The 23562-nt window shown below is 46.6% G+C and overlaps 1 protein-coding gene across 4 annotated transcripts in view; it reads left to right on the forward strand.

Moving 5' to 3' along the window:
* Window positions 1-3192: 3192 nt before the first annotated feature.
* Window positions 3193-23562, forward strand: part of SCLY (selenocysteine lyase) — a 36863-nt gene continuing 16493 nt past the window's right edge. The window contains exons 1-6 of one of the 4 annotated variants that reach the window (XM_026491503.3): window positions 3193-3331; window positions 5947-6062; window positions 10084-10184; window positions 14656-14836; window positions 22239-22366; window positions 22779-22943. In XM_026491503.3, coding sequence (XP_026347288.2) covers window positions 3243-3331; window positions 5947-6062; window positions 10084-10184; window positions 14656-14836; window positions 22239-22366; window positions 22779-22943 — 780 coding nt within the window. In that variant the 5' untranslated portion in view covers window positions 3193-3242. Of the gene's footprint in view, window positions 3332-5946; window positions 6063-9565; window positions 9664-10083; window positions 10185-14655; window positions 14837-22238; window positions 22367-22778; window positions 22944-23562 lie in introns of those variants that run through there. The other 3 variants (XM_026491510.3, XM_026491517.4, XM_026491523.4) reach the window with 3 other exon arrangements.

Raw genomic sequence — 23562 nt, forward strand, 5'->3', positions numbered from 1 at the left:
CTGCAACTTGCGCACATGCTCTCAAATAAATAAATAACCTTAAAAAATGACTTTATTTTTTGGAGCACTTTTAGGTTCACAGCAAAACTGAGTGGAGAGTAGAGTTCCCATATACCCCTGCCCCCTACATGCACAAACTCTCCCACTGTAGACACCCCACAAATGTAACACTTGTTACAACCGATGAACCTTCACTGACACATTGTTACCCGAAGTCCATAGTTTTCACTGGGGGTTCACACTTGGTGTACATTATATGGGTTTTCACAAATATATACTAAAATGTACCCATTATGATAGCGCAGGGATACCTCCACGATATTCCTGGTTTGGTTCCAGAACACCACAAGAGAGCAAATATCACAATAAAGCGAGTCAAATGAAGTTTTTGGTTTCCTGCTGTCTATAAAAGTTAGGTTTACACAATACTGTAGCCTATTGGTTGTGCAATAGAATTAGGTCTAAAAAGAACAGCATACATACCTTAAATATACCTTATTGCTAAAGAATGCTCACTGTCATCTGAGCTCTCACTGAGTCAGAATCCTTTCCCTGGAGGAGGTTCTCGCCTCGAAGTTCGTGGCCGCTGACGGATCAGGGTGGTGGCTGTGACAGGTTTCTAAAATAAGACAACAATTTGCTGCATCGACCGACTTCTTTTCACAATTTCTCTCGCACGTGATGCTGTTTGATGGCATTTTACCCACAGGAGAACTTCCTGCCGCTGCTTTATCACCTAATGTACTTAGTATCCTGAATCCTCTGTTGTCTCTTCAACAGTCTTCTCAGCAAGATCACAAGATTGTAGCGATTCAGCCCCATCTTCAGGCTCCACTTTTAATTCCAGTTCTGCTGTTTCCAGCCCCTCTGCAATGACTTACTTCCTCCACTGAAATCTTAAACCTTCAATTTGTAAAACAAAAAACAAAAACCATGATCTGAGAAGCACAATCGAACAGTAAAACAAGTTATGCCTGTATCATTCGATATACTTTCACAGCCCTAAAAATCCTCTGTGTTCTCTTCTTTCTTCCCTCCCCCTCCAACCCCTGGCAATTCTATTGAGTTTTTAAAACTTGATTATAGTTTTTGTCCAACATCTATTTTTACTTGTTGTTTCCTAACTACCTTAAAAAAAAAAAAAACAAAACAACCAGCCACTTATCTCCTTACAGAGCTTCCTCTGTTAAAGATGTACACTGATCGCTCTGCTACCTTTGCCCTTGGGCATGAATTCTGTCGGTGGCGCTCACTAAGTCGCTTTCATGGAGAGAGCATTCCTCAAATGTTTGGTCTTCCGGGAGCACTTATCTTGGTAATAAAGACATCCTTCCGGTCCTCCTCGGTTCCATCTGTTTGACAGTCCACGTGGGATAGCTGTGGCGGCAGTGGCCCGTTGCGCCATACACTGCGTTTACTGAGAGTGAGGAGAACAGGTGCTGCCTCAGCAGCCTCTGTAAGCGGGTACTCTGTTACTTCTCGGGGTCTGTCACCAGCCATGTGGGCACTATCTTGTCTCTCTGACTCCACTACTACACTCACTATAGCGACCCAGAAACACAAACCCTCTAACTAATGCCTAGTTGGTCCAAGAAGGGCTTGGGGTGAATCATCTTGTCACCTGTCCCTGGGCGCCCTCCTGCTCCCATCCACGCCTTCCCTGCAGACTGAGAGAATGAAAACTGCCCCCTACCTTTCAACTTCCCCCACCCACCTTTGCTCTTAGTCTCTTGCCTTCTCAACACCTCCTGGACTTCAGCTCTTCTCTCTTATCTTCAGTGTCCTTGTCAGCTGCCTCCCTTCGGCATAGAAACACGTTCAGGCTCTAAAATATTTCCCTTAATCTTGTACCCCCTTTTTTTGGCTCCTTCTCAACCTTTGGGAAAGGGTTGGCCACATTCTGCATTCTTTCGTGTTCCATTCATCCCTCAACTCACTGCACACTTTTCTGCGCTCTCCCCACTGCCGTACTAAAGTTCTTGAACGAAATGGATCAGAGCCTCCTAATCCTTGTATAAGGTAGACACTTGCCACATGTCCTCTCAGCTGCACTTTACACTCTTATCTGTTCTCGGACGTTCTTTCCTAATTCCCTTTCCTTTCATCCTCTTTGGATTGTCCTTGAGCTCCGTGTATCTCTTCGCTTCTTAAATTTTGGTGTGTCCTTGGGGCGCCTGGGTGGCTTGGTGGGTTAAGTATGGATTCTCGGTTTTGGCTTAGGTCATGATCTCAGGGTTGTGGGATGGAGCCCCAGCTTGGGCTCTGAGCTCAGCATGGGGTCTACTTGAGATTCTCTCTCTCCCTCTGCCCCTCATCCTCTCTCTCTCTCTCTCTCAAATCTTTACAAAAATTTTTTTGGTGTGTCCTTTGCTATGTCTACATTTGACAAGACATGAGCTCAGTTTGCAAGCAAGAATGAACAGAAATAAGGAACCCAGAAACCTAGAGGCTTGCAGAGCTGGAAGAGAAAACGTCCGGACCCCAACAGGAGATCAAACTGAGAAAGTCTTCGAAAAGCCCATTAAAATTCAACTTCTTGCCAAAGCATTCCCGAATTCAAATTCTGGTCCTTCACACGGTGTGAACTTGGGCAAGATGCTGAATTTTCCCCCAATTTCCTCCTAACAGCGCCCACTTGATGTTCCCAAGATCAAGTCAGTGAGTAAGTGAACGTGCTCACAGCGGTGCACGTGCTCGGGGCTCAGTTAGACTGGCGCGTGCACGGCTGCCTTCCGTTGTGGGCGGCAGCGTGGAGCACCGTCACACGTGCCCACCGCCCGGGGTCACACGGCGGCACGTTCCCACAGCTCCAGCCCACTCCCCGCTCCTGCTCCTCGGGCTGCCCCAGGCTCCGGCAGCCCTTCCTCAGCTCTGGCTCCCGCACCCCTCCCGCCCACTGCGCGTCACCCACGCTCCGGACTCTGCAGAGCCGACCTTCCCGCGCTGCAACGACGCCGTGGTAGCTACGGCTGACACGCTCGGGGTCCTGCGCGCGAAGGAGCCCGCTCTCCACGCCGCAGCCCGCCTCCCCGCCTCTATGATTCGCCCCCTGGGACGCGCCCCCGTCACCTGACCGCACGCAGCCAATCGGCATCCCGCCGGGGCCGGCGCTGCATTGGTCGGAGTGCAAAGCGCAGCCAATCCGGACGCGGCCCGGACCTCGCGGCCCCGCCCCTCCGCTGGGCCTCGGGGAGGCGCACGAGGCTGCGGGCGAGTCGGGGCTGAGCCGCGGCGGGGCCGGGATGGAGGCGGCGGCGGCGCCCAGCAGGGACGCGCGGGGGCGTGCGGCCGGTCATCCCCGCGGCCGCCGAGAGAAGAGCCCGCCGGACAGGTGTGCTCAGTGAGGGGGAGGCGGCCGGCGCCCTCCTCCGGGACGCCCTCGGGGCCCCGTGGGGCGAGGGGTGCTGGTGCCCCGCCCGGGGAGGTCGGAGGCGGGGAGCGGGGAGGACGGTGGGGGTCCCGCCCGGAGGGGTCGCCAGCTGGCGGCACCGCAGGCCTGAGGGTCCCGCGCGGGGATGCACTGCGTCTCGGGGGCGCGAGCCGGGAAGGGCGGCGGGTGGGGGCGCGGCCTGGGCAGGGCTCCCGCGGAGGTGACGCCCGGAGGTCAGCGCACGAGTTCTAGGGAAGCGCGCCCGGGAAGGGGAACAGCCGCTGCACAGGCCGCGGGCGCAGAGCCGAGCCTGCGGACGTGGGCGGCAGGGGCCTGGCGGCGCCGCGGTCAGAGGGCAGAGCCGCGGAGCTCAGGGAGGACTTAGGCATGCCGTCTCGGGGTGGCTGGGTGCGGGACAGGAGAGGAAGCGGGGAAACGCTGGGAACGTGCTGTAACGCCGTGTGCCCGGAGCGCTGGCCGTCGGGGCGCGGAGCAGGGGGGTACCGAGACAGAAGCCGCAGGGCTGGCTGACGCGTTGGTGTGGGGCAAGGAGGGCCTGAGCGGCGGGCAGAGTGGGGAGGAGGCCAGGGAGGCCTTCCAGCGCACAGTACTTCCTCAGCCTGCTGCCAACTATGCATTTTCTTGTTGCTGAGACTTCACTTACTCCTTTTCTGTAATCCTCTCTGCCTGAATGTGAGGAGTGTGTTGTCTTTAAAATTTGGGTCCAGGTCTAAACCTGACCATTTCTTTCCTTAGGCAGTCTACTTCGGTTGAGCCTGAGCAAAAGTTGGGGGGGGGGAGCCCCCGAGGGAGATTTGAGTGGAGAGGAGAGTCACCATACCTTTTTATTATATTTTGGTTATGAACCTAACAGAGTTTAGCTTTCCTATCCAATATTGATAGCGTTTTAAGGAACAAGCAAATAATGGAGCAAAGTTATCTATAAAATGTTAATCTGAAATTCAAGCCATTAATGTTTCACTCTGCTGCAGTCGCTGAGCAGACACAAGTAGCTTGAGGAAATGTGGGGTACTTACAGGAAGTGAGAGCAAAATTAAGGACACATGCAGATTTAAGTCACAGCAGAACCAGGAGATACCCAAGGCCAGAGTGGCTAACGGTGGCAGGTCAAACTTCCCAAAGCCTTAAACCTACCAAGTGACTTTGGACAGCTATAGAGAAGATGTTGCATTAAAACACCCTGTGGTTTGGGGGTGCCTGAGTGGCTCAGTCAGTGAAGTGTCTGTCTTTGGCTCATGTCATGATCCTAGGGTCTTGGGATGGAGTCCTGCATTGGGCTCCTTGCTCAGTGGGGAGCCTGCTTCTCCCTCTGCCTCTGTTTGCCACTCCCCCTGCTTGTGCTCTCTCTCTCTCAAATGAGTAAATGAAATCTTTTAAAAAATTAATTAATTAATAAAACACTCTGGTTTAAAAAAAACTGTGTTTTAACAGTCGTGGTTGGTAATTGTATTGAATTTTCATGTGGATCAGTTTAAACATTGTTACTGATTTTAAAATCAGGTCAGTTAATAGTATTAGACAGGATTACCTATTGTATATATATATATGTGTATATATATATATACACATATATATATGAAAGTTTCTGATATTGTTGAAAAGATACACAGATAAATTTTCAAGAAGGCATCCTCCAGGAGCTGTGCTTTTCTGTGACACTTTGTTCTCTTGTAAATCCAGCCCCTGCTGTGCGCCAGCCCTTGTCCTCAGTGTAAGTGACAGAGCAGTGAGGGAAACTGGCAAAGCCTGTGAGCTTCTGGAGCTGACATAACTTTCTACTGAGGCCGACAGTAAACAGGGCCCAAGTCTAGTGTGTCACACGCTGAGGAGTACCATGGAGAGACAGAGGAAGGAGGAAAGGGACTGGTGGCTGTAATTTTATTTAGAGCTCCAGGGAGCTTCACAAGAAAGTCAAGGTGGAAGAAAGACCTAAGAAGAAAAGTGGGGTGGGGGCGTGGTCATGCTAGGCTCGGAAACTGGAAGTGGGAGGGGAGAAGTAGGCCTGCCCAGGGTCCCGGACCGAGTGGACAGTGTTGGGAACAATGGGTGCCCAGATCACCTGCGCCTTCTGCCAGCACAGAGATTACAAAGAAATGAAGAAAAACTACCAGTGAATTAGCCGTCATACAAAGAAATGAAGAAAAACTACCAGTGAATTAGCCGTCAGGAAGGTGCAGCTTCCTGGGCGCTCATGCTTCCCCCACTTCCGTATGGAGGAGAAGAGCTCCCACATTGGGAGCAGATGGGTAGGCTTCAAGGCTCAGGGGGCCATTGATCCTACCAAGGGGTGGAAAAAACTTTTGAAAATCTAAATGGATGGTCTAGCGATTATAAAGGAAACTAGCAAAACTCGATTATTGGAAATTATGCATACCTTTCCATAATTCGTGAAGATTTGGAGATGTCCATGTGCAGTTTGTGGAAGGCTGCACGGGGTGTCTGCAGGGGAGCACCTGACCTTGATGGCATTTGCTCTGTTGAGCCAACAGAGCGCAACTGTGCTTCCGTACTCCATCACCTCGTCCTTAACAGGCACGTCTATGTTTTCTTTCCAGCAGGAAGGTTTACATGGACTATAATGCAACCACCCCCCTTGAGCCAGAAGTCATCCAGGCCATGACCGAGGCCATGAGGGAAGCCTGGGGAAATCCCAGCAGTCCTTACCCAGCAGGTAATCCTAGAAGGCGCTCACAGATCCGGAGATATGGGGGGCAGAGGCTCTCAGAGAAATCGTACACCGCATGTGATCACTTGGTTTTGAATAGATTTTCTGTTAACTGCAAACCTGCGGTGTAATTTTTGGTTGGTTGGTTTTCAGAGAAGTCGAAACTTGTCATTGAGCTTGTTGGTACCATAACGTTTCATTTTTCACACTCTCCCGCCCCTCACCCAGATGAAAAAGATGTCTTATTAAGAGCTATTTGTAATAACAGTACCCATTAAAACCCTTTCATGTATCTGTCTCAGGGGATACTTAAAAAATTTGCAAAATAGATCTTTTAAATCATCAGGATTACATATAATCCTGGCCTTTTTTTAAAATGAAAATTACTTTAAAATTCTTTATTTTCATTATAATAAAAAATATTCTTATTTCTTGTTTATTCTTGTTTTAATGGAGATCATTAAATTGGCAGTTTTAAGAAAATAATTTGCTCCAAATCAGTAGTTTTACGTCCCAGCTACATTAGGTTTTTCAGATGCTGAGCTAGTAGTACCTTTTTTATTTAATGCTTCTCAGAGATAATTAAGGTGAACTGCCTTAACTGTGGATTATGATGAACTAAAAGAGCTTTCAGACAGACTGTTGCCAAACCCTAGATTTTAGTAATGATTATATGCAACTTTACAGGCTTTCGCAGATTTTCGTATCTGTTTGGTATGAGCTTCACAACTTGATAACTAAAAGCTTTTTCAAGATCAGGTACTAGTCATTCATTAACTTCTTTGTTGGTTTATTTGGTATGTGTATTCTGGCTAATCTTCTGAACATTGCCTTGTATGTAATTTTTCCTCTAGTAAAATTGTACCTTCTGATGCGTTAAACTTGAGAATATGGAGGACGATTAAATGCTAATAGAAAACATTTCTTATAAAGAAGTTTAGGAATAATCCTGAAGGAGAAATTCCCCTTCTCGACTGACGAAGCCTGTCAGTGGCTTTCTGGGGGCGCCGACAGCCTACATTTCTTTAAGAACCATAACTAAAGTGCACGTTGCGATCCACTTGTTGGTACTCACATAGATTTGGGGGGAAGGGGGAAGGAAAAGAAAAGAGAAAAGAAAATCACCTTTAAGATAGAATGGTTTATTTTCACAAATTTAATGATAATAATGATTTAATCATGATAATAATTCCTTTGGGAGAATTTATTTTAGGGAAAAATATTAAGGACATATAGGAAGAGTTTCGATACCCAAGATGTTTATCACAGCCTTGCTTGTAATAGTAAAAACCTGGAAATAACCTCCATGTCCATCAGTCAAGGACTGATCACACTGAGTGTGCTGAAGCCCTAAGTGGAGTTGCGGGCCCTGTCAGAGCCATGGTGTGGACTAGGTCAGTGACCCAGAAGCAGAGTAGCAGCATGTGGTTCAAGTGGGAAAGGCGTGTCATGAAACCCCATGTGCAGTATGGTCTCTTTGTTTCTTATACCCCCCGTTCAAGAAAAATTGTGTATGAGCAAGTATGGAAAAGGTACCGTTTTGCTGGGAGATGCAGAAACCCCCACATAGCAGTAGCTTCAGCACAAGGGCTTAAGCAGGTGGAAGGCTTCTGCATCCGATCTGCTGCATGTTCGCATCACGCAGCCTCTGGAAGGCTTCACTATATACTTTCAAGAAAATGAATATGATGGTGTCTTAGTGTTATTATGGAACTAGATTTGACTTTGTGGACCCCTGAAAGTGCCTTGCCCCCACCCCAAGGGCTCCCCAGAAGACACTTTGAGAGTAGCTGATTTAACCAGTATTGGCTGAGTACTCACTGCATGCCAAGCACTGTTCCGGTGAGGGATAAGGCACAGGGTACGAAGTACCTTGGGTCTTCAGGGCATGCCTGGAGAGTGGACCACGATGGGGTCAGTGGAGTTGGGTGTCTACTAGGAGAATATTTCAGCAGCGGCCTTGACTCAGCTGGGCTGGGCAATGCAGAGGTGGGGCAAGATTCCAGGTATTTTTGACAGCAGAGCCTACAGGATTTGCTGATGGGTTGGATAACAGGTTATGAGAAAGGCAATAGCTAAAGCTTTTGGCCCCAGGCCCCGGAAGGACGGAGTCGCTATTTATTTACTGAGCTAAGAAAGGCTGAGACGAACAAGTTTGGGGGAGAAATCATGTATTTAGCTTGGCGCAGGTGTAGTTTCAGATGCCTGTTGGATACCCGGGTGGAACGAGTAGAGTCTGCAGCACGGTGCTGGTTATTCAGTCTTGAGTTGCTGAGGGAGGGAGGATCCGAGGACCTGGCCCCACACGGCGGGGGGGGGGGGGGGGGGGGGGGGGCATCTGGATTTGGAGCCCCGCCCAGCAAGGGGAGGAGGCGGGGACCTGGATTTGGCACACAGGGACCTTGGTCAGGGTAGGTTTGGGAGGCCAGGGGCCAGAATACCTGATTGCCAGTGAGTTCAAGAGGGAATGGAAAATGGTGGAGATGGGAAAGGAGAAACGGGCCATTGCTGGGGGGAAGTAGAGGGGTTCTGGTGTGAGAACGGCCAAGTGAAGGAGGGTTGCTTTAATGGATCCTGGGAGCCACACACGCCCCTTACTATCCATCTTGCATCCTGAAAAGCAGGAGTTCCGAGACTTCTCTTAAGTCAGTTGCAATTACCAACCACCCTTTACATTTAGTTACACTAGCAACTTCGACTTTCCAAAAGTTTAAGAGTAAGAAAATAGACACCCATGTGTCTCCTACCTAGACGCAACAGTCTTGCCATATTACCTTGATCTCTTTTTTTCTAAATTTACTGCTTTTTCATGAGCCCTGGAGAATGAGTTGCAGGCAGCATGATACTTCCCCGTCACGGGGAAGCACCTGTGTGTGTGTAGAAGAAGGGACTTTGTCCCATCACAGTGCCGTGGGTAAACCTCAGAACACGACAGGAAGGTCCTGCTCTGTATTCAGGCCATATTCCCGTTTCCTCAATTGAGGATATTACTTGTTAAAAAGATAAAAACTGAATTAGCAGCTTGGGGTGGGGGAGAAAACCAGTGCTAGCAAATATCTCATGAAAATATAAATTGTAAGTAAAGGATAAGAGCAACCACAAGGTCATTTCTGGCAGTTCTTTGACCTGTGCAAAGTGGACGTGATTCCGGATTCTGAGTGTCCAACAGCTTGTGTTCCCAGGACGCGTTTCTTACAAGTAGGGCTGGATAGTCAACAGACTTTGGAGACTGTCGATCTATAGACCAACGAAGAATGGCCACTGACATCGTCACATTTCCCATCCTGGCGCCTTCCTTTCTCTGCCACATACAGTTTGGTCCCTTCTTTTGTGCCAGCCAGTGGAACTGGCTCACAGCTGGGGTGCACGGCCCCCGTGTGACGGCAGATCTGTCCCTGAGGCAGGGACCTCTCTCATGCGCCCGGGGGACCTGCACTGTGAGGTGCTGCGTTGGACCTTGTGTTGAGGAGTCACGAGCATTCTTTTTGCTTATTTTTGTTGTTTTGCAGCGTGATCTTAAGCAAATTATTTCATCCCTTCACCCTCCTGTCTTGATGAATGGGGAGCAAGGCAGATGGCCACAGCTTCCCCTCTCCTGTAGCATCCGGTAAGAGGAAGCCCACGTCTTCGGGGATTTTAGGGTTCCCGCGCGTCCCCCCGTATTTGTTTCCACCTCTTACTAAGTCTCAGTAGGTGTCACCGAGTTGCTCCTATCTTGCTCCTGCCCCTCGACCAGCTTATTTTTAGGTTGTGGCCTCTTGTATTCATGTTAATGGGACATGGGTCGTCTTAGAGTTGCCCACTTAGAGTTGTTCCTTCATGTCTGGTTCTTTTTTTTTTTTTAAGATTTTATTTTTAAGTCATCTCTACACCCATTGTGGGGCTCGAACTCACCACCCAGAGATCAAGAGTCACACGCTCCACTAACTGAGCCAGCCAGGTGCCCCATGTCTGGCTGTTCTTTTAAACATGTGTTTATTGGGCTTAGTGAAGCAATGTTAATGAGTTTCCATTTTGGTCTCTCAAGGTAGGAAGGCCAAGGACATTATTGACACAGCTCGGGAGAACATTGCAAAGATGATAGGTGGGAGACCTCAGGACATAATCTTCACTTCTGGCGGCACTGAGGTAAGTTTCTAAACAGGCTCACAGTCTTTTAACTGTAAGTTATATGAAAAAAAATAGGACATGGTTCCCTCTTGGTATTTTTTTTTTTTAAGAGTAATGCTTGGTCTTGGTCTTGTTGTTTTGCAAATTAGCTTCATATAATTAGCCAGCATTTATCCTAAAAGTAAATTCCAGGCGGCTGATAGGATATTCAGACCATAATGTGTAAATTAACTTGCATTATTTCAACAGAGAGTTTCCCCTTCATTTTGCCCTGGAATTATCCATTTAAATCCCTACTAAATTGTTTGCCTTATTAAGAGTTTGAGGTTTGACCCATTCCAGATGTACTTTTAGATTGATAGAAATTCTCAAAGGCAGTGGGATGGCATCAGGGCTTCTGCTCAATTAGTAATAGTGTCTCCCTTTCTGGGAAGGAGGGTGTGACTGTCACCCACAGGTGATGTTACTGTCCACATGGAGAACCCAAGAGAATCTGCAGCTAGATTATTAGAGTTAATAAGAAAATTTAGTAGTTAATTAGATACAAAAATCAATCGTGTTTTTAATGTACCAGCAACAAGCAGGCATGTTGTCAAAAATTGATCTCTATGCTCTAGAGCCAAAGTGTTTGGGGACTTTCGCTCTTCTAGAGCGAAGACAGAGTTTGGGGATGAAGAGGAACGATAGTTTATTACTTTGCCAGGCAAGGGAGGCTGCAGCAGGCTAATGCATCAGAACTGCAGACCCACCCCAGGCAAAAGGCTGAGGGGTTTCATAGGAAAATACAGGATCCGGGCAGCGTCGATAGGAGTCTGGTGTGTCCTACCAGCCCTGTTGGTCAGGTCTCCATGGTGGTCTCATGACCAGTGTCGGCACTGGCCATCTGAGTCTCATACTAAGTATTGATACCAAGTCCCTGGAATAAAGGATCCTGCAGAAAAGCAGTGAAGGGGTGGGGGTGGCTTTAAGAATGAGAAGGAGAAAAATGTGTTCCGTTTGAAGTCAGACCTTGCTGGAGCATTAGTGTGTCCCTCTTAATTGCCAACCATCCCTGCATTTCTATAGCGGTTTCGGGTTTTTACCAGAGCACGAAAAACATCAAATACTTAGGAAATAAATCTAACAAAAAAGAATTTGTAAGACTTTTTTAATAGACCCCACCCCACCAGGAAAGTAATAGAAATATTAGTGTATACCGCCTTCTAAGAAGTTCTGAAAAAATGGAGCAATTCACCTGCTCCCAGATTGGAAGACCCAGTGTCATAAACGCACCAGTTCTTCCCAGTTGATCTGTAGAGTCAATGCAACCTCAGTCAAAATCCTGACACTTTTTTGGTGGAATCTCACAAGCTAATTTTTATGGAAATACCAAAGGCCAAGAACTATCAAGACCTTTGAAAGATTAAGAACACAGTGAAATGACTTGCTCCACTAGATATCCAGCCTTTTGTAAAGCTTACTAATTAAGGCAGGTGGTCTTCGGGCAGGGACAGACGGTGACCAGAAACAACACTGCATGTATGGGTACTTGTCACATGACTGGGGTAGCTGTGTATCCTGGTTTGCTCAGGACAGTCCCAAGATATGCCCGTTGTCCTGACATAATTTTAATAATGCCCTCTTATTCTCAAGTTTTTCTGGCTCAGATGCTCGGTTATATGATCACCATATATGGCTGAGGTAGCCTAAGAGAGCAGGAGGAAAGAATGGCCTCCAGTAAGTGGTGCTGGGACAACTGTATATTCACAAAGAAAAAGGAAATTGGATTTCTGCTTCACAACATAAAATAATCATAACTTCAGGTGTTACAAATACCCAGTTATGAGAAATAAAATTTGGAAAGATTCAGGTGACAGGTTTATATCTTTGTGATGATTAAGAGCAATGAATTTCTTATATATGATGCAGAAGGCACTAACCATAAAGGAGAAGGCTGATAAATCGTACCACCACCACCACCACCAAACAGACTTTACTTCATCAACAGTCCTATGAAGAAAACAGAAAGACAAGCTAGACAGTGGGGGAAGACATTTGCAACATATAACTGACAAAAGACTAGCATCTGGGACATAAAGGCAGGTCACCCAACAGAAATATGGGCAAGAAACTGGAGAATGTGCTTCACAAAGCAGAAGCCCAGTTTCTACATGTGAAAATACTTGGCCTCGTCATCAGAGGAAAAAACCTTGAAACATGTCTGCACGCCCATCAGAATGATAAAAATTAAGAATTGCAATGGTAGTAAGTATGGGCGCAGGCCGTAGAGCAGTAAGCACTCACAGATGGCAGAGCATAGCCTGGAATGCCGTCTGGGAAAGCGCTTGGCGTTATCTGGTGGAGTTGAAGACATACGTACTCTGCCAGCCAGCAGTTTCACTCGTGGGGCGCAGCCTAGACAAGTGAGACGCATGCACACCAGGGGCAGGTAAAGCCTGTTTACGACAGCCGGAAGTGGGAGCAGCCCAGGTGTCCCTCAAAATTAGCATGGACCAATGTTAATACATTGTGTTGCACTCCTGTAGCGGGACGTCACACGGCCACCTGCAGCAGTGTGCACGGATCTTGAGATGCCGAATGAATGAAGTCAGTCGAAGGGTCTCTTGAGCCTGGTCTGGCTGAGCAAGGGGTCAGGGAGCTGCCACCACGCCCCTGGGCCCTGTGACACCACTGAGACCAGACTCTCGGTGGCCCACAATGAGCTACCTCAGGCCCAGCTGCCCGGTAGGGCCATCCTGGTCTCATCTGGTGCGAAGGAGGTTCGTGGCCTGCGAGCACGTGGTGCATTTTCAGATGTGACCTGAGGCCGCTGTGCTCCCGTTGTGGCCCAGGGCAGCCATTTCCAGGTTTCAGCAGACACACGCAGTACGTGGCGGGGGCTTGGGCATCTCCATCCTGTTCACAGTCATCGGGTCATCTCTTACACTGCTCCACGATGGCCTTAAATGGGCTTGTGGGGACTCTCCAGCCATGTGGTGCCCCGATGGAACCTCTCTGTGGATAGAATAGCTGCGTGGCTGTGTGGGGCACCAGCAGTGTGACCTGGGATCTCTAAAGAAGCATCCACTGGTTGGAGAAACCCATCTGAGTCGTCCATCCCCAATCCGATATGTCGCCCATCCATGAGCCACAGCGGGGCAGACTCTGCATGCCACCAGGTGGACACTGTCTTAAGTCCTCTGCGCACAGGATGGCAGCACGTGCGCACCTCAGCACAGCGCAAGTGCCGCCCCCCACCAGTTGGGGTACCTCCAGATGCTCCAAGGGATTGGGTCTTTACTGAGAAAAAGTTCCTTCAGCTCTACTAATGTGAAGGTCGAAAAGACAGTGTTGTTTAGAGGTGCTTGCATAGGAAGTCAGAGTATCCAGAAAAGAGGGAAAGGATGACTGTACAAATCAGGCTGGTAGTCGGCTCCTGGGGGTGGGGAGGGGACAGTGATTGAGGGGGCCTGGGGGCTTCTGCGTGGGGCAGTGTCCACCGTCTTGGTCAGGTGACAGTCACTCAGTACTCACCGCCATACTTCCCTGTTAGACTTACGCCTGTATTTTATTCACTTTTCTGTATATATGTTGTAATTTAAAATAAGAGAAAAGTGTTGTGTTTTGTTTTGTTTTAAGTCTTCTCCTACTGTGAGTCCTTTAGTTATCCACTCTGGCTACAGGAAACCAATATTGTCAGCTTCCTGGTGTCTCCCAGAGAGTCCATGCATTAAAAGCAAGTAACTACGTAGATTTATGTATTCTTATCTCCTTCCCTGCTTACCCTTTCAAGGGTATTTTTGCATATATAAGCAAATGTGTATTTCTCCTTTTTTATACAAATCGGGTAGAATACTGTATATAATGTCTGCTACCTTTTTTTTATTATTACTTAGCAAGTATATTTGTATTTGAGATCTTTCGGTCTCTGCACATAAACCATTTCCTTGGTGTTTATACCTCGGTGTCCGTTGAACAGTGTTGTATGATTTATTTAACAAGTCCCCTCAATGGTAGACATCGAAGGGCTCTCTGAGGTTGAGCTGTTACGAACAGTGAGCTACACCTCATAAGCGACCTTTCTGTACGTCATTTTGCTTCCATGCAAGTGTAGTGATAGGATCGAGTCCAAGACACCGACGCGCTGGGTCACAGGGCTTATTTGATAGATATGACAAATGGTTCTTAATATGCCAGATTATACTCCCATCAGTAGTGGGTACAGGGACAAAATATTCTTTTTCAATAGACTTATAAAATTTAAAAAATTATAACATTGTTTAATAAGACAGGCATTAATTGACTGGAAATGAATTCTGACACTTTTGAAACGTTGAAACCCCAAATCTTTGTTGTTGTGCATTCAGATGTGCAGCTCGGAAGCTGGATGTCTTTGAGACCATTCTTTCCTTTTTAAATGTTAGCCACAAGGAAAAGGAAGTCCAAGAAAGTGCCACTGTCGCTCTCCCCTTAGCGCAAGTCTCGTAAGTGCTCTTTCTGCTCTCTGCAGTCAAACAACTTAGTAATCCACTCCGCGGTGAAACATTTCCACCAAACCCGCCCCTCCAAGGGGAGCCCGGCCGAGCTGAGCAGCCCGCTGGACGGGGCCGCGCCCCACCTGGTCACCTGCACCGTGGAACACGACTCCATCCGTCTGCCCCTGGAGCATCTGGTGCAAGAGCAGGCGGCCGGTGAGTGACCAGCTTGGCGGATCCCGCAGGGCGGCTCTGCTTACTGCTGCTCACTGATTCCCGGGGGGTGGGGGGGCGCCCCAGAGCTGGTGAATCATTTACCCTCCGCACGCAGCCTCCCTGGCCCTACACAGGTGCAAAGGTTGCACAACCTGTCCCCACATGGCAGCCAGTAAATGCTGCCAGATTGTCCCTTAGGAAAAAGATGGGCATCAACGTGTAGATCCAGTCTAGTCCAGACACTTCGGATTCTTGTGTGTAATAAATATAAACATATTGAAATGGTACACAGTGCTCTTCACTTGGGTTTTAATGATTAGAACTTGGCTTCCACTTCCTCTGGTAAGAAGAACAAGGGTGAAATAGACATCAGCTTCAGGGCGTAAACACCAGAATAATTGCGCTTTTGCTGGACGACTCCATCTCAACACAGGGGAGGGAGGCTTGGCCGGCAGTGGCAGCGGCTCTGAACTTTCACTTTTCCCGTGCTATGAAGTCTCAAGACACAGACACAGAGCCCTTTTCTCCCCCAAGACAGCTGAGGTGAATGCTTTCCTTTAAACAGAGTGACTTTCCTCTCAGCCTCTCTAATCTGCCTGGAAACCTAAAGGTGAATCGAGGGAAAGTATTTTTATCATAAAGGTAAAGGACTGTACCATAGCGTTCCACTTGACTAGGAAGGAAGCTTCCTATGGATTTTCCTGTTTGACTACAAGAGTTTTTCTCTTTCTGGTCTTACCTAGATGCACTACTTTCACTAAAAAAAAAGAGATGAAGTCTGACTTTATTTCAGCTCTTTTTCCTTTTAATCTCTGGTACCTTTTTTTTTTTTCCTCTTTCTTACTTTTCTGTACTTACAGGGAAGGGCAACACATTATTCTTAGTTGCTGTTGCGTTTGACCTCCTGCTTAAATTACACAGATTTGGGGGCACCTGGGTGGCTCAGTCGGATAAGCGTCTGCCTTTGGCTCAGGTCATGATCCCAGGGTCCCGGGATTGAGCCCCACATCAGGCTCCCCACTCAGCGGGGAGTCTGCTTCTCCCCCTCCTGTTCAGTGGTTCTTCGTTTATTCACCAAGTTGTGCAGCCATCACCATAATCAGTTATAGAACCTCTCGTCACCCCCAAAACCCTGTACCCATCCACTGTAATTCTCCATTTGCCTCACCCCCAGACAACCACTAATCCATGTCCTGTCTCTAAAGATTGCCCTATTTCATAGGACTTTTGTATGAATGGAATCATAGAATATGTGGTCTTTTTGACTGATTTCTTTCAGTTAGCATGTTTTCAAGGTTCATTCATGATGTACCAGTACCTAATTTCTTTTTGTGGATTTATAATATTCCGTTTTATGTGAATTCCAGTTTATATAAATAATACATTATTTATCCGTTCATCTGCTGATGAACATTTGATGATCATTTGGCATTACGAATAATGCTGTCGTGAACCTTTGTGTGCAAGTTCTTGTGTGGACGTATGTTTTCATTTCTCTTGGGCTTGTATACCTAGGAGAGGAATAGCTGGGTCACATAGTGACTCTGTGTCTAACCTTTGGAGGTGACCTTTGCATTCTGGAGTAGCTGCACCCTTTTGTGTTTCGGCCAGCAGGGCACGAGGGTTCCTGTTTCTCTGCATCCTCCACATCATTTGCGATTGTCTGTATCTTTTATCATAGCTGTGCAGGGGGCTGTGCAGCGGTATCTCATGGTTTTGATTTGCCTTTCCCTGATGGCTGATGATGTTGAGCGTCCTTTCATGCGCTTAATAAAAAGAAGAGTATTCCTTTTTTTTTTTAATTATTTTATTTATTTGAGAGAGAGAGTGCGCATGAGCAGGGGGAGGGGCAGAGGGAGAGGGAGAAGCAGGCTCCCCGCTGCGCAGGGAGCCTGACGCTGGGCTCCGTCCCAGGACCCCGGTATCATGACCTGACCCAAAGGCAGACGCTTCACCGACTGAGCCACCCGGGTGCCCCAAGTCGAGGAATCCTGGCCAGAGCAGCCTTTCCTTTGCTTTCCTTTGAGTCTTGTAGTGGATACATGAGTTCTGCCCTTCTCTTTCTGGCCCCTACCCTGTCGCTGGAGCCCGTCCAGGCCTGCCAGTCCTCTCTTGGGCACGTGGTGCTCTTTCTCAGTCATAGCCAGTGCTTTGGCCACCCACCTGCAGGGTATGTAGTGGGGGAGCGAGGTCGTCACACCCAGCCCTGCCTGCTTCAGCAGGCTGCCCTCTTCACGCTGTGCACTCTGCACTTGGGTGACCACTAGATCCTTTCATAGTTTTCGCCTATTACTGTTCTGAGTGTTTATTTCCTATTCTTATTAATCTGATGCCATCATCCTTCTATATTCTAGGAATTCCTCGTCCACAGGTGATACCCCTAATTTAGAAAATATCTGTTCTCTCATCTTGGACCTTGAACGGAGAGTGGATGCATTTGTCTTATACCATTTTGGGTGTTTGTTTTTTTTTTTTTTTTAAGATTTTATTTATTTATTTGACAGAGAGAGACAGCCAGCGAGAGAGGGAACACTAGCAGGGGGAGTGGGAGAGGGAGAAGCAGGCTCCCAGCAGAGGCACCTGATGTGGGGCTCGATCCCATAAAGCCGGGATCACGCCCTGAGGCAAAGGCAGACGCTTAACGACTGAGCTACCCAGGCGCCCCTGTCTTATACCATTTTGAACCAAAATCTTGATTCAGTCACCTTTGCTTATTAATCATCTGCGGTAAGGAGATTATAAGAGCTTGGAGCAGTGCCTAGAACCTAGTAAGTGACTAATGAACGTTTGCTCTGTGTCGAGTGACTGAAGGTTAGGTACTTGGTACATTAAGATGCTCTCATGAGGATGGTGGAGTAGGAAGATGCTAGGCTCATCTCGTCCTGTGGATATACCTAGATAGCGTCCACATCAGTGTAAAGAACCCCAGAAATGACCTGAAGACTGGCAGAACAAATTCTCCACAGCTAAACATAGAGAAGACGCCACATCAAAGAGGGTGGGAAGGGCAGAGATGTGGTTGGAAGCCAGATGGACCTGTGGGACTGTACGGGGGGAAGGGACACCATGGCCTCAGAGAAGGGAGAGGAGCAGACCCCATCCAGGAACCCCAGGTATGAAGTACCTGCACTGGGAAGGTGGATCTCCATAACATTGGCTTTGAAAACCAGAGGGGCCTAACTTCGTGAGTTCTTACAGTCAGTGGGGCTTAATACCTAGAACTTCAAAAATCAACAGGCTTGGCTCTGGAAGACCAGGGAGACCAAGAGGAAACTGAGGCCCCACCCTAACAGAGACAGTACAACTAACAGCCCCATGGAGATACAGCATAGTGACAGCAGCTTGATAAACTCCTTGGGTGTATGGGAAGGAGGTTTATTTACTAATCTCAGAGTGTTTGCTGGAGGGGCAGGGTGTCTTTTGGTAAACTTCTCCAAGAACAAAGGAGCTGGTGGGTGCCATTTCCCTCCTCCACCTCCCAGCCAGATACATGGACACCTGTGGGAACCAGTGTAGTGCAACACTCTCCACCTGGCTTGCTAACAGTGTGCCCCACGAGTGGACCCACACCCTCCATCCTGGCCCGGGTAGTTTTCCCAGGCAGCAGCAGGTCTCTTCCTGCAGGGGACTGGTGTGGACCTTGCTGGCACTGCATATCCCACCCCCACGTTTTCCTGCAGACCCACCCAACAACAACACAGTGACCAAACCCTGCCTACAACAGGCAAAGACAGCCATTGCAGACAATTGGACTGAAGGCAAATGCCACAATAGTAGGGTGCACATAGGAAACACCCCTGAAGCTCTAGGTTCTAGTGAACGGGGAACACCACACAGCAGGGCACTATAGGACCTCTCCTTCAGAAGGCCACTACTTTTAAGAGCAGGAGATAGAGCTGACTTTCCTAACACGTGGAAAGAGACAGAATTAGACAAAATCAGAAGACAGAAGAATATGTCCCAAATGAAAGAACAGGACAAAATCACAGCAAGAGAGCTAAATGAAATGGAGATGAATAATACACCTGATAGAGAATTTAAAGTAATGGTCATTTAGTATTCACTGGACTTGAGAAGAAAGTGGAGGACCTCAGGGAAACCCTCAACAAAGAGATAGAAAACATTAAGAAGAACCAAGAAGAGATGAAAAACTCAATAACTTAAATTAAAAACGCACTAGAGGAAATAAATAGCAGACTAGGGGAAGCAAAAGAATGGAACTAGCGACCTGGAGGACAGAGTAATGGAAAGCAATCAAACAACATAAGAGAGAAAAATGAATAATAAAAAATGAAAATAGATTAAGGGAACTCAGCGACACCATCAAGAGTAATAACATTGGTGTCATAGGGATCCCAGAAGAACAACAGAGAGAAAAGGGGCAGAAAATGTATTTAAAGAAATAATAGCTGAAAACTTTCTGAATCTGGGAAAGGAAGCAGAAATCCAGATCCAGGAGACACTGACAGCTCCCACCAAATCAACCCAAGGAGGTCTAAACCAAGATACATAGTAATTAAAATGGCAAAAAGTTTGGGCACCTGAGTGGCTCAGCTGGTTGAGTGTCTGCCTTTGGGTCAGGTCATGGTCTCAGGGTCCTGGGATCAAGCCCTGCAAGTGGGCTCCCTGCTCAGTGGGGAGCCTGCTTCTACCTCTCCCTCTGCCCCACCCCTGCCACTCGTCCTCTCTCTCTTGCTCCACATTCTATCAAATAAATAAAATCGTTTTAAAAAATAAATAAAATGGCAAAAAGTAGTGGTAAAAAGGGAACGGTAAAAGCAGCAAGAGAAAACAATTACATACCAGGGAAACCCCATCATGGTATGAGCTGATTTTTCAGCAGAAATATGCAGGCCAGAATGGAGTGGTGTGATACATACAAAGTGCTGAAAGAAAAAAAACCTGCAGTCAAGAATACTCTATCCAGCAAGCCTATCCTTCAGAATAAAAAGAGAAATAAACAGACAAACAAAAGTTAAAAGAATTCACTACCATCAAACCAGTCCTACAAGAAATGTTAAAGGGGACTCTTTTTGTAGAAATAAAAGACCATAAATAGGAATAAGAAAAGTAAGCACAAAAGCAGTAAAATTAAGTATATCTATAAAAATCAGTCAAGGGATTCACAAAATGAAAGGGTGTAAAGTATGACACCACATACCTAAAAACTGTGGGGCAGAGGAGGAAGAATTTAGTGATTTTAGAACAGGTGCAGCCATCAACTCAATACAAACTGCTATTATGCATGTTATATTTAAACCTAATGGTAACCACAAATTAAAAACCAGTAATAGGTATGCAAAAAATAAAGAGTACTGAAAGTCCTAGCCACAGCAACCAGACAAAAAGAAATAAAAGTCATCCAAATTGGTAAGGAAGAAGTAAAACTTCACTATTTGCAGTAAACATGATACTCTATATAGAAAACACTAACAGCTCCACCAAAAAACTGCTAGGACTGATAAACGAATTCAGTAAAGTCACAGAATACAAAATCAATATACAGAAACCCATAGCATTTGTATACACTAATAATGAAGCAGGAAGAGAAATTAAGAAAACAGTCTCATTTACAGCTGCACCAAAACCAGTAAGATACCTAGGAATAAACCTGACCGAAGAGGTGAAAGACCCATACTCTGAAAACTATAAAGTTGATGAAAGAAATCGAAGATGACACAAATGGAAAGACATTCCACGCTCATGAATTGGGAAAACAAATATTGTTAAAATGTCCATACTACCCAAACCAATCTACAGATTTAATGCAATCTCTATCAAAATACCAACAGCATTTTTCACAGAACTAGAACAAACAATCCTAAAATTTGTATGGAATCACAAAAGACCCCAAATGACCAAAAGAATCTTGAAAAAGAAGACAAAACTGGAGGTATCACAATCCCAGATTTCAAGATATACTACAAAGCTGAAGTAATCAAAACAATATGGCACTGGCACAAAAATACACACATAGATCAATGGAACAGAACAGAAAACCCAGAAATAAACCCACATTTATGTGGTCAATTAATCTTTGACAAAGCAAGAAAGAATATGCAATGGAGAAAAGGACAGTCTCGTCAACAAATGATGTTGGGAAAATTGGACAGCTACATGCAAAACAATGACACTGGACCACTTTCTTATACCATGTGCAAAAATAAACTCAAAATGGATTAAAGACCTAAATGTGAGACCCAAAACCACAAAAATTCTAGAAGAGAGAGCAATCCATAATTTCTTTGACATCAGCATAGCAACTTCTTTCAAAGTATGTCTCCTTAGGCAAGAGAAACAAAAGCAAAAATAAGCTGTTGGGACTACATCAAAATAAGCTTTTGCACAGCGAAGGAAACAATCAACAACACAAAAAAACAACCTACTGTATGGGAGGAAATATTTGCAAATGACATCTGATAAAGGGTTAATATCCAAAATATAAAAAGAACTACAACTCAATACCATAAAATCAAATAATCCAATTAAAAAGTGAACAGACATTTCTCCAAAGAAGACATCCAGTTGGCCAACAGACACATGAAAAGATGCTCAACGTCACTCATCAGGGAAATTCAAATCAAAACTATAATGATATATCACCTCACACCTATCAGAATAGCTAAAATCAAAAACACAAGAAACAACAAGTGTTGGCAAGGATGTGGAGAAAAAGGAACCCTTGTGCATTGTTGGTGGGAAAGCAAACTAGTGCAGCCACTTTGGAAAACAGTATGGAGGGTCCTCAAAAAATTAAAAGTAGAATTACCATATGATCCAGTAATCACACTACTGGGTATTTACCCAAAGAATACGAAAACACTAATTTGAGAAGATATATGCACCCCTATGTTAATTGCAGCATTGTTTACAATAGTAAAGACATGGAAGCAACCCGAGTGCCCACTGATAGATGGAAGAAGATGTGAGATATATATCACAGGTGGGTGGGGGGGATGGGGGAAATAGGTGATGGGCGTTAAGAGTACATTTACCATGATGAGCAGTGAGTAATGGATAGAAGTGTTGAATCACTATATTGTAGACCCAAAACTCATATAACACCATATGTTAATTATGCTGGAATTAAAATAGAATGTTTTTTAAATAGATGCCCTCATGAACCAAGAGTGCATTACCTCCTTGTGGGCCCTTCAGCAGCAGAATGGAGAGTGTTCCACAGAACAAACTCAGCACCTGAAGCTGCGTTAAAGGAGCATTCACGTTGGCTATATCCATGTGCTGTGGTGATGGGCGGCTTATATTCCTTATAGTTTTCTGAACTTTTACAATAAATTGCTTTTTTAATGTGGAAAATACTTTTGTTAAGCTGTATCTTAATGAACTTTCAAAAGAGGTTGTTTTATAAGATTAACCTTGGTACGTGTGTTTTTCCCCTCAGCGGTCACCTTTGTGCCAGTATCCAAGGTGAATGGGCAGGTGGAGGTCGAGGATATCCTGGCAGCTGTCCGCCCGGCCACGTGCCTGGTGACTATCATGCTGGCCAATAACGAGACTGGTGTCATCATGGTGAGTTATTTATCCCTTAAGAAGATCTAGTGAGGAATGAAGGGGGCCCAGACTCTACTTGGTATTCTCACGCATCCCACCTGGGGCCTCTTCTTTTCCTTCTTCTTCATCATCTTCATCATCTTCATTGTCTCTGTCGTCTTCATCTTCATCATCTTCGTCTTTGTTGTTGTCTTCATCATCTTCCTTCCTTCTTCCTTCCTTTCTCCTTCTTCTTCCCTTCATCCTCCCTCTTATTTCCTCCCTCCTTCCACCCCCTCCTCCCTCCTCCTCCCTCCTCCCTCCTCCTCCCTCCTTCCTCCTCCTCCTCCCTCTTCCTTCTCCTCTCCTCATTAATGACTCCTTATTTCTTTCATTCAGTTTTCATGAAATCAAAGCAACATACTCAACTGTTGATTTTTCCCTACTTCAGCCCATCTCTGATATCAGTCAGCGAATCAAAGCCCTGAACCAGAAGCGGGCAGCTTCCAGGCTGCCGGTCATTCTGCTGCACACAGATGCGGCACAGGCCCTGGGGAAACGGCGTGTGGATGTGGAGGACCTGGGCGTGGACTTCCTGACCATTGTGGGGCACAAGGTACATTCACGGAGGCCTCCTTCCCTCCATGACCTTGAGGCTCACCTTAGAGCAGAGCCCACAGCACCACTGATCATCCATTTGTTGACCAGTGCAAACGCGGGGCACAGTGGCATGACTTGCAGTCCCCACCCTCACGAGCTGAAGAAGGAGAAAGTAGCAGTACCCTAACCTGGGACAGGACAGGGGTGCCCAGGCAGGGCTGTGGGAGGGCATGGAGACAAGGCAGGTGGCTTTAGCCAGATATTGAATGTTCTCTGCAGTGGGCAGAGAGCGCCTGTAGACCCCTCATCAGCCCACCAATAGGCCCCCACCCCAAGGACGGAAGATGTGAGATTCAAGATGCTTTCTCCAACTTGATTTGAAGTGCAGCTCCTGAATGCAAAGGTCAGTTTTTAGCAGCTCTCACCTTAAATAGTGAAGACACTTCTGAGACTTTGCTCATCTTTCTGGCAGCTAACTAGAACCCGAAATATTTGTAGTCCTCTATGTTGAAGCATGGTGCTCAGCTAGTTTCCAAAGGAGTGTGTGCTGACCTGACACTGTGGCACTTAATGATTTTTGGAGAATGTCAGTTTGAAAACATGGAGTCATACCCAGGAAAAGCCCTTGGCAATCT

Source organism: Ursus arctos, unplaced genomic scaffold (genome assembly GCF_023065955.2).
Source record: "Ursus arctos isolate Adak ecotype North America unplaced genomic scaffold, UrsArc2.0 scaffold_1, whole genome shotgun sequence".
NCBI lineage: Eukaryota > Metazoa > Chordata > Mammalia > Carnivora > Ursidae > Ursus > Ursus arctos.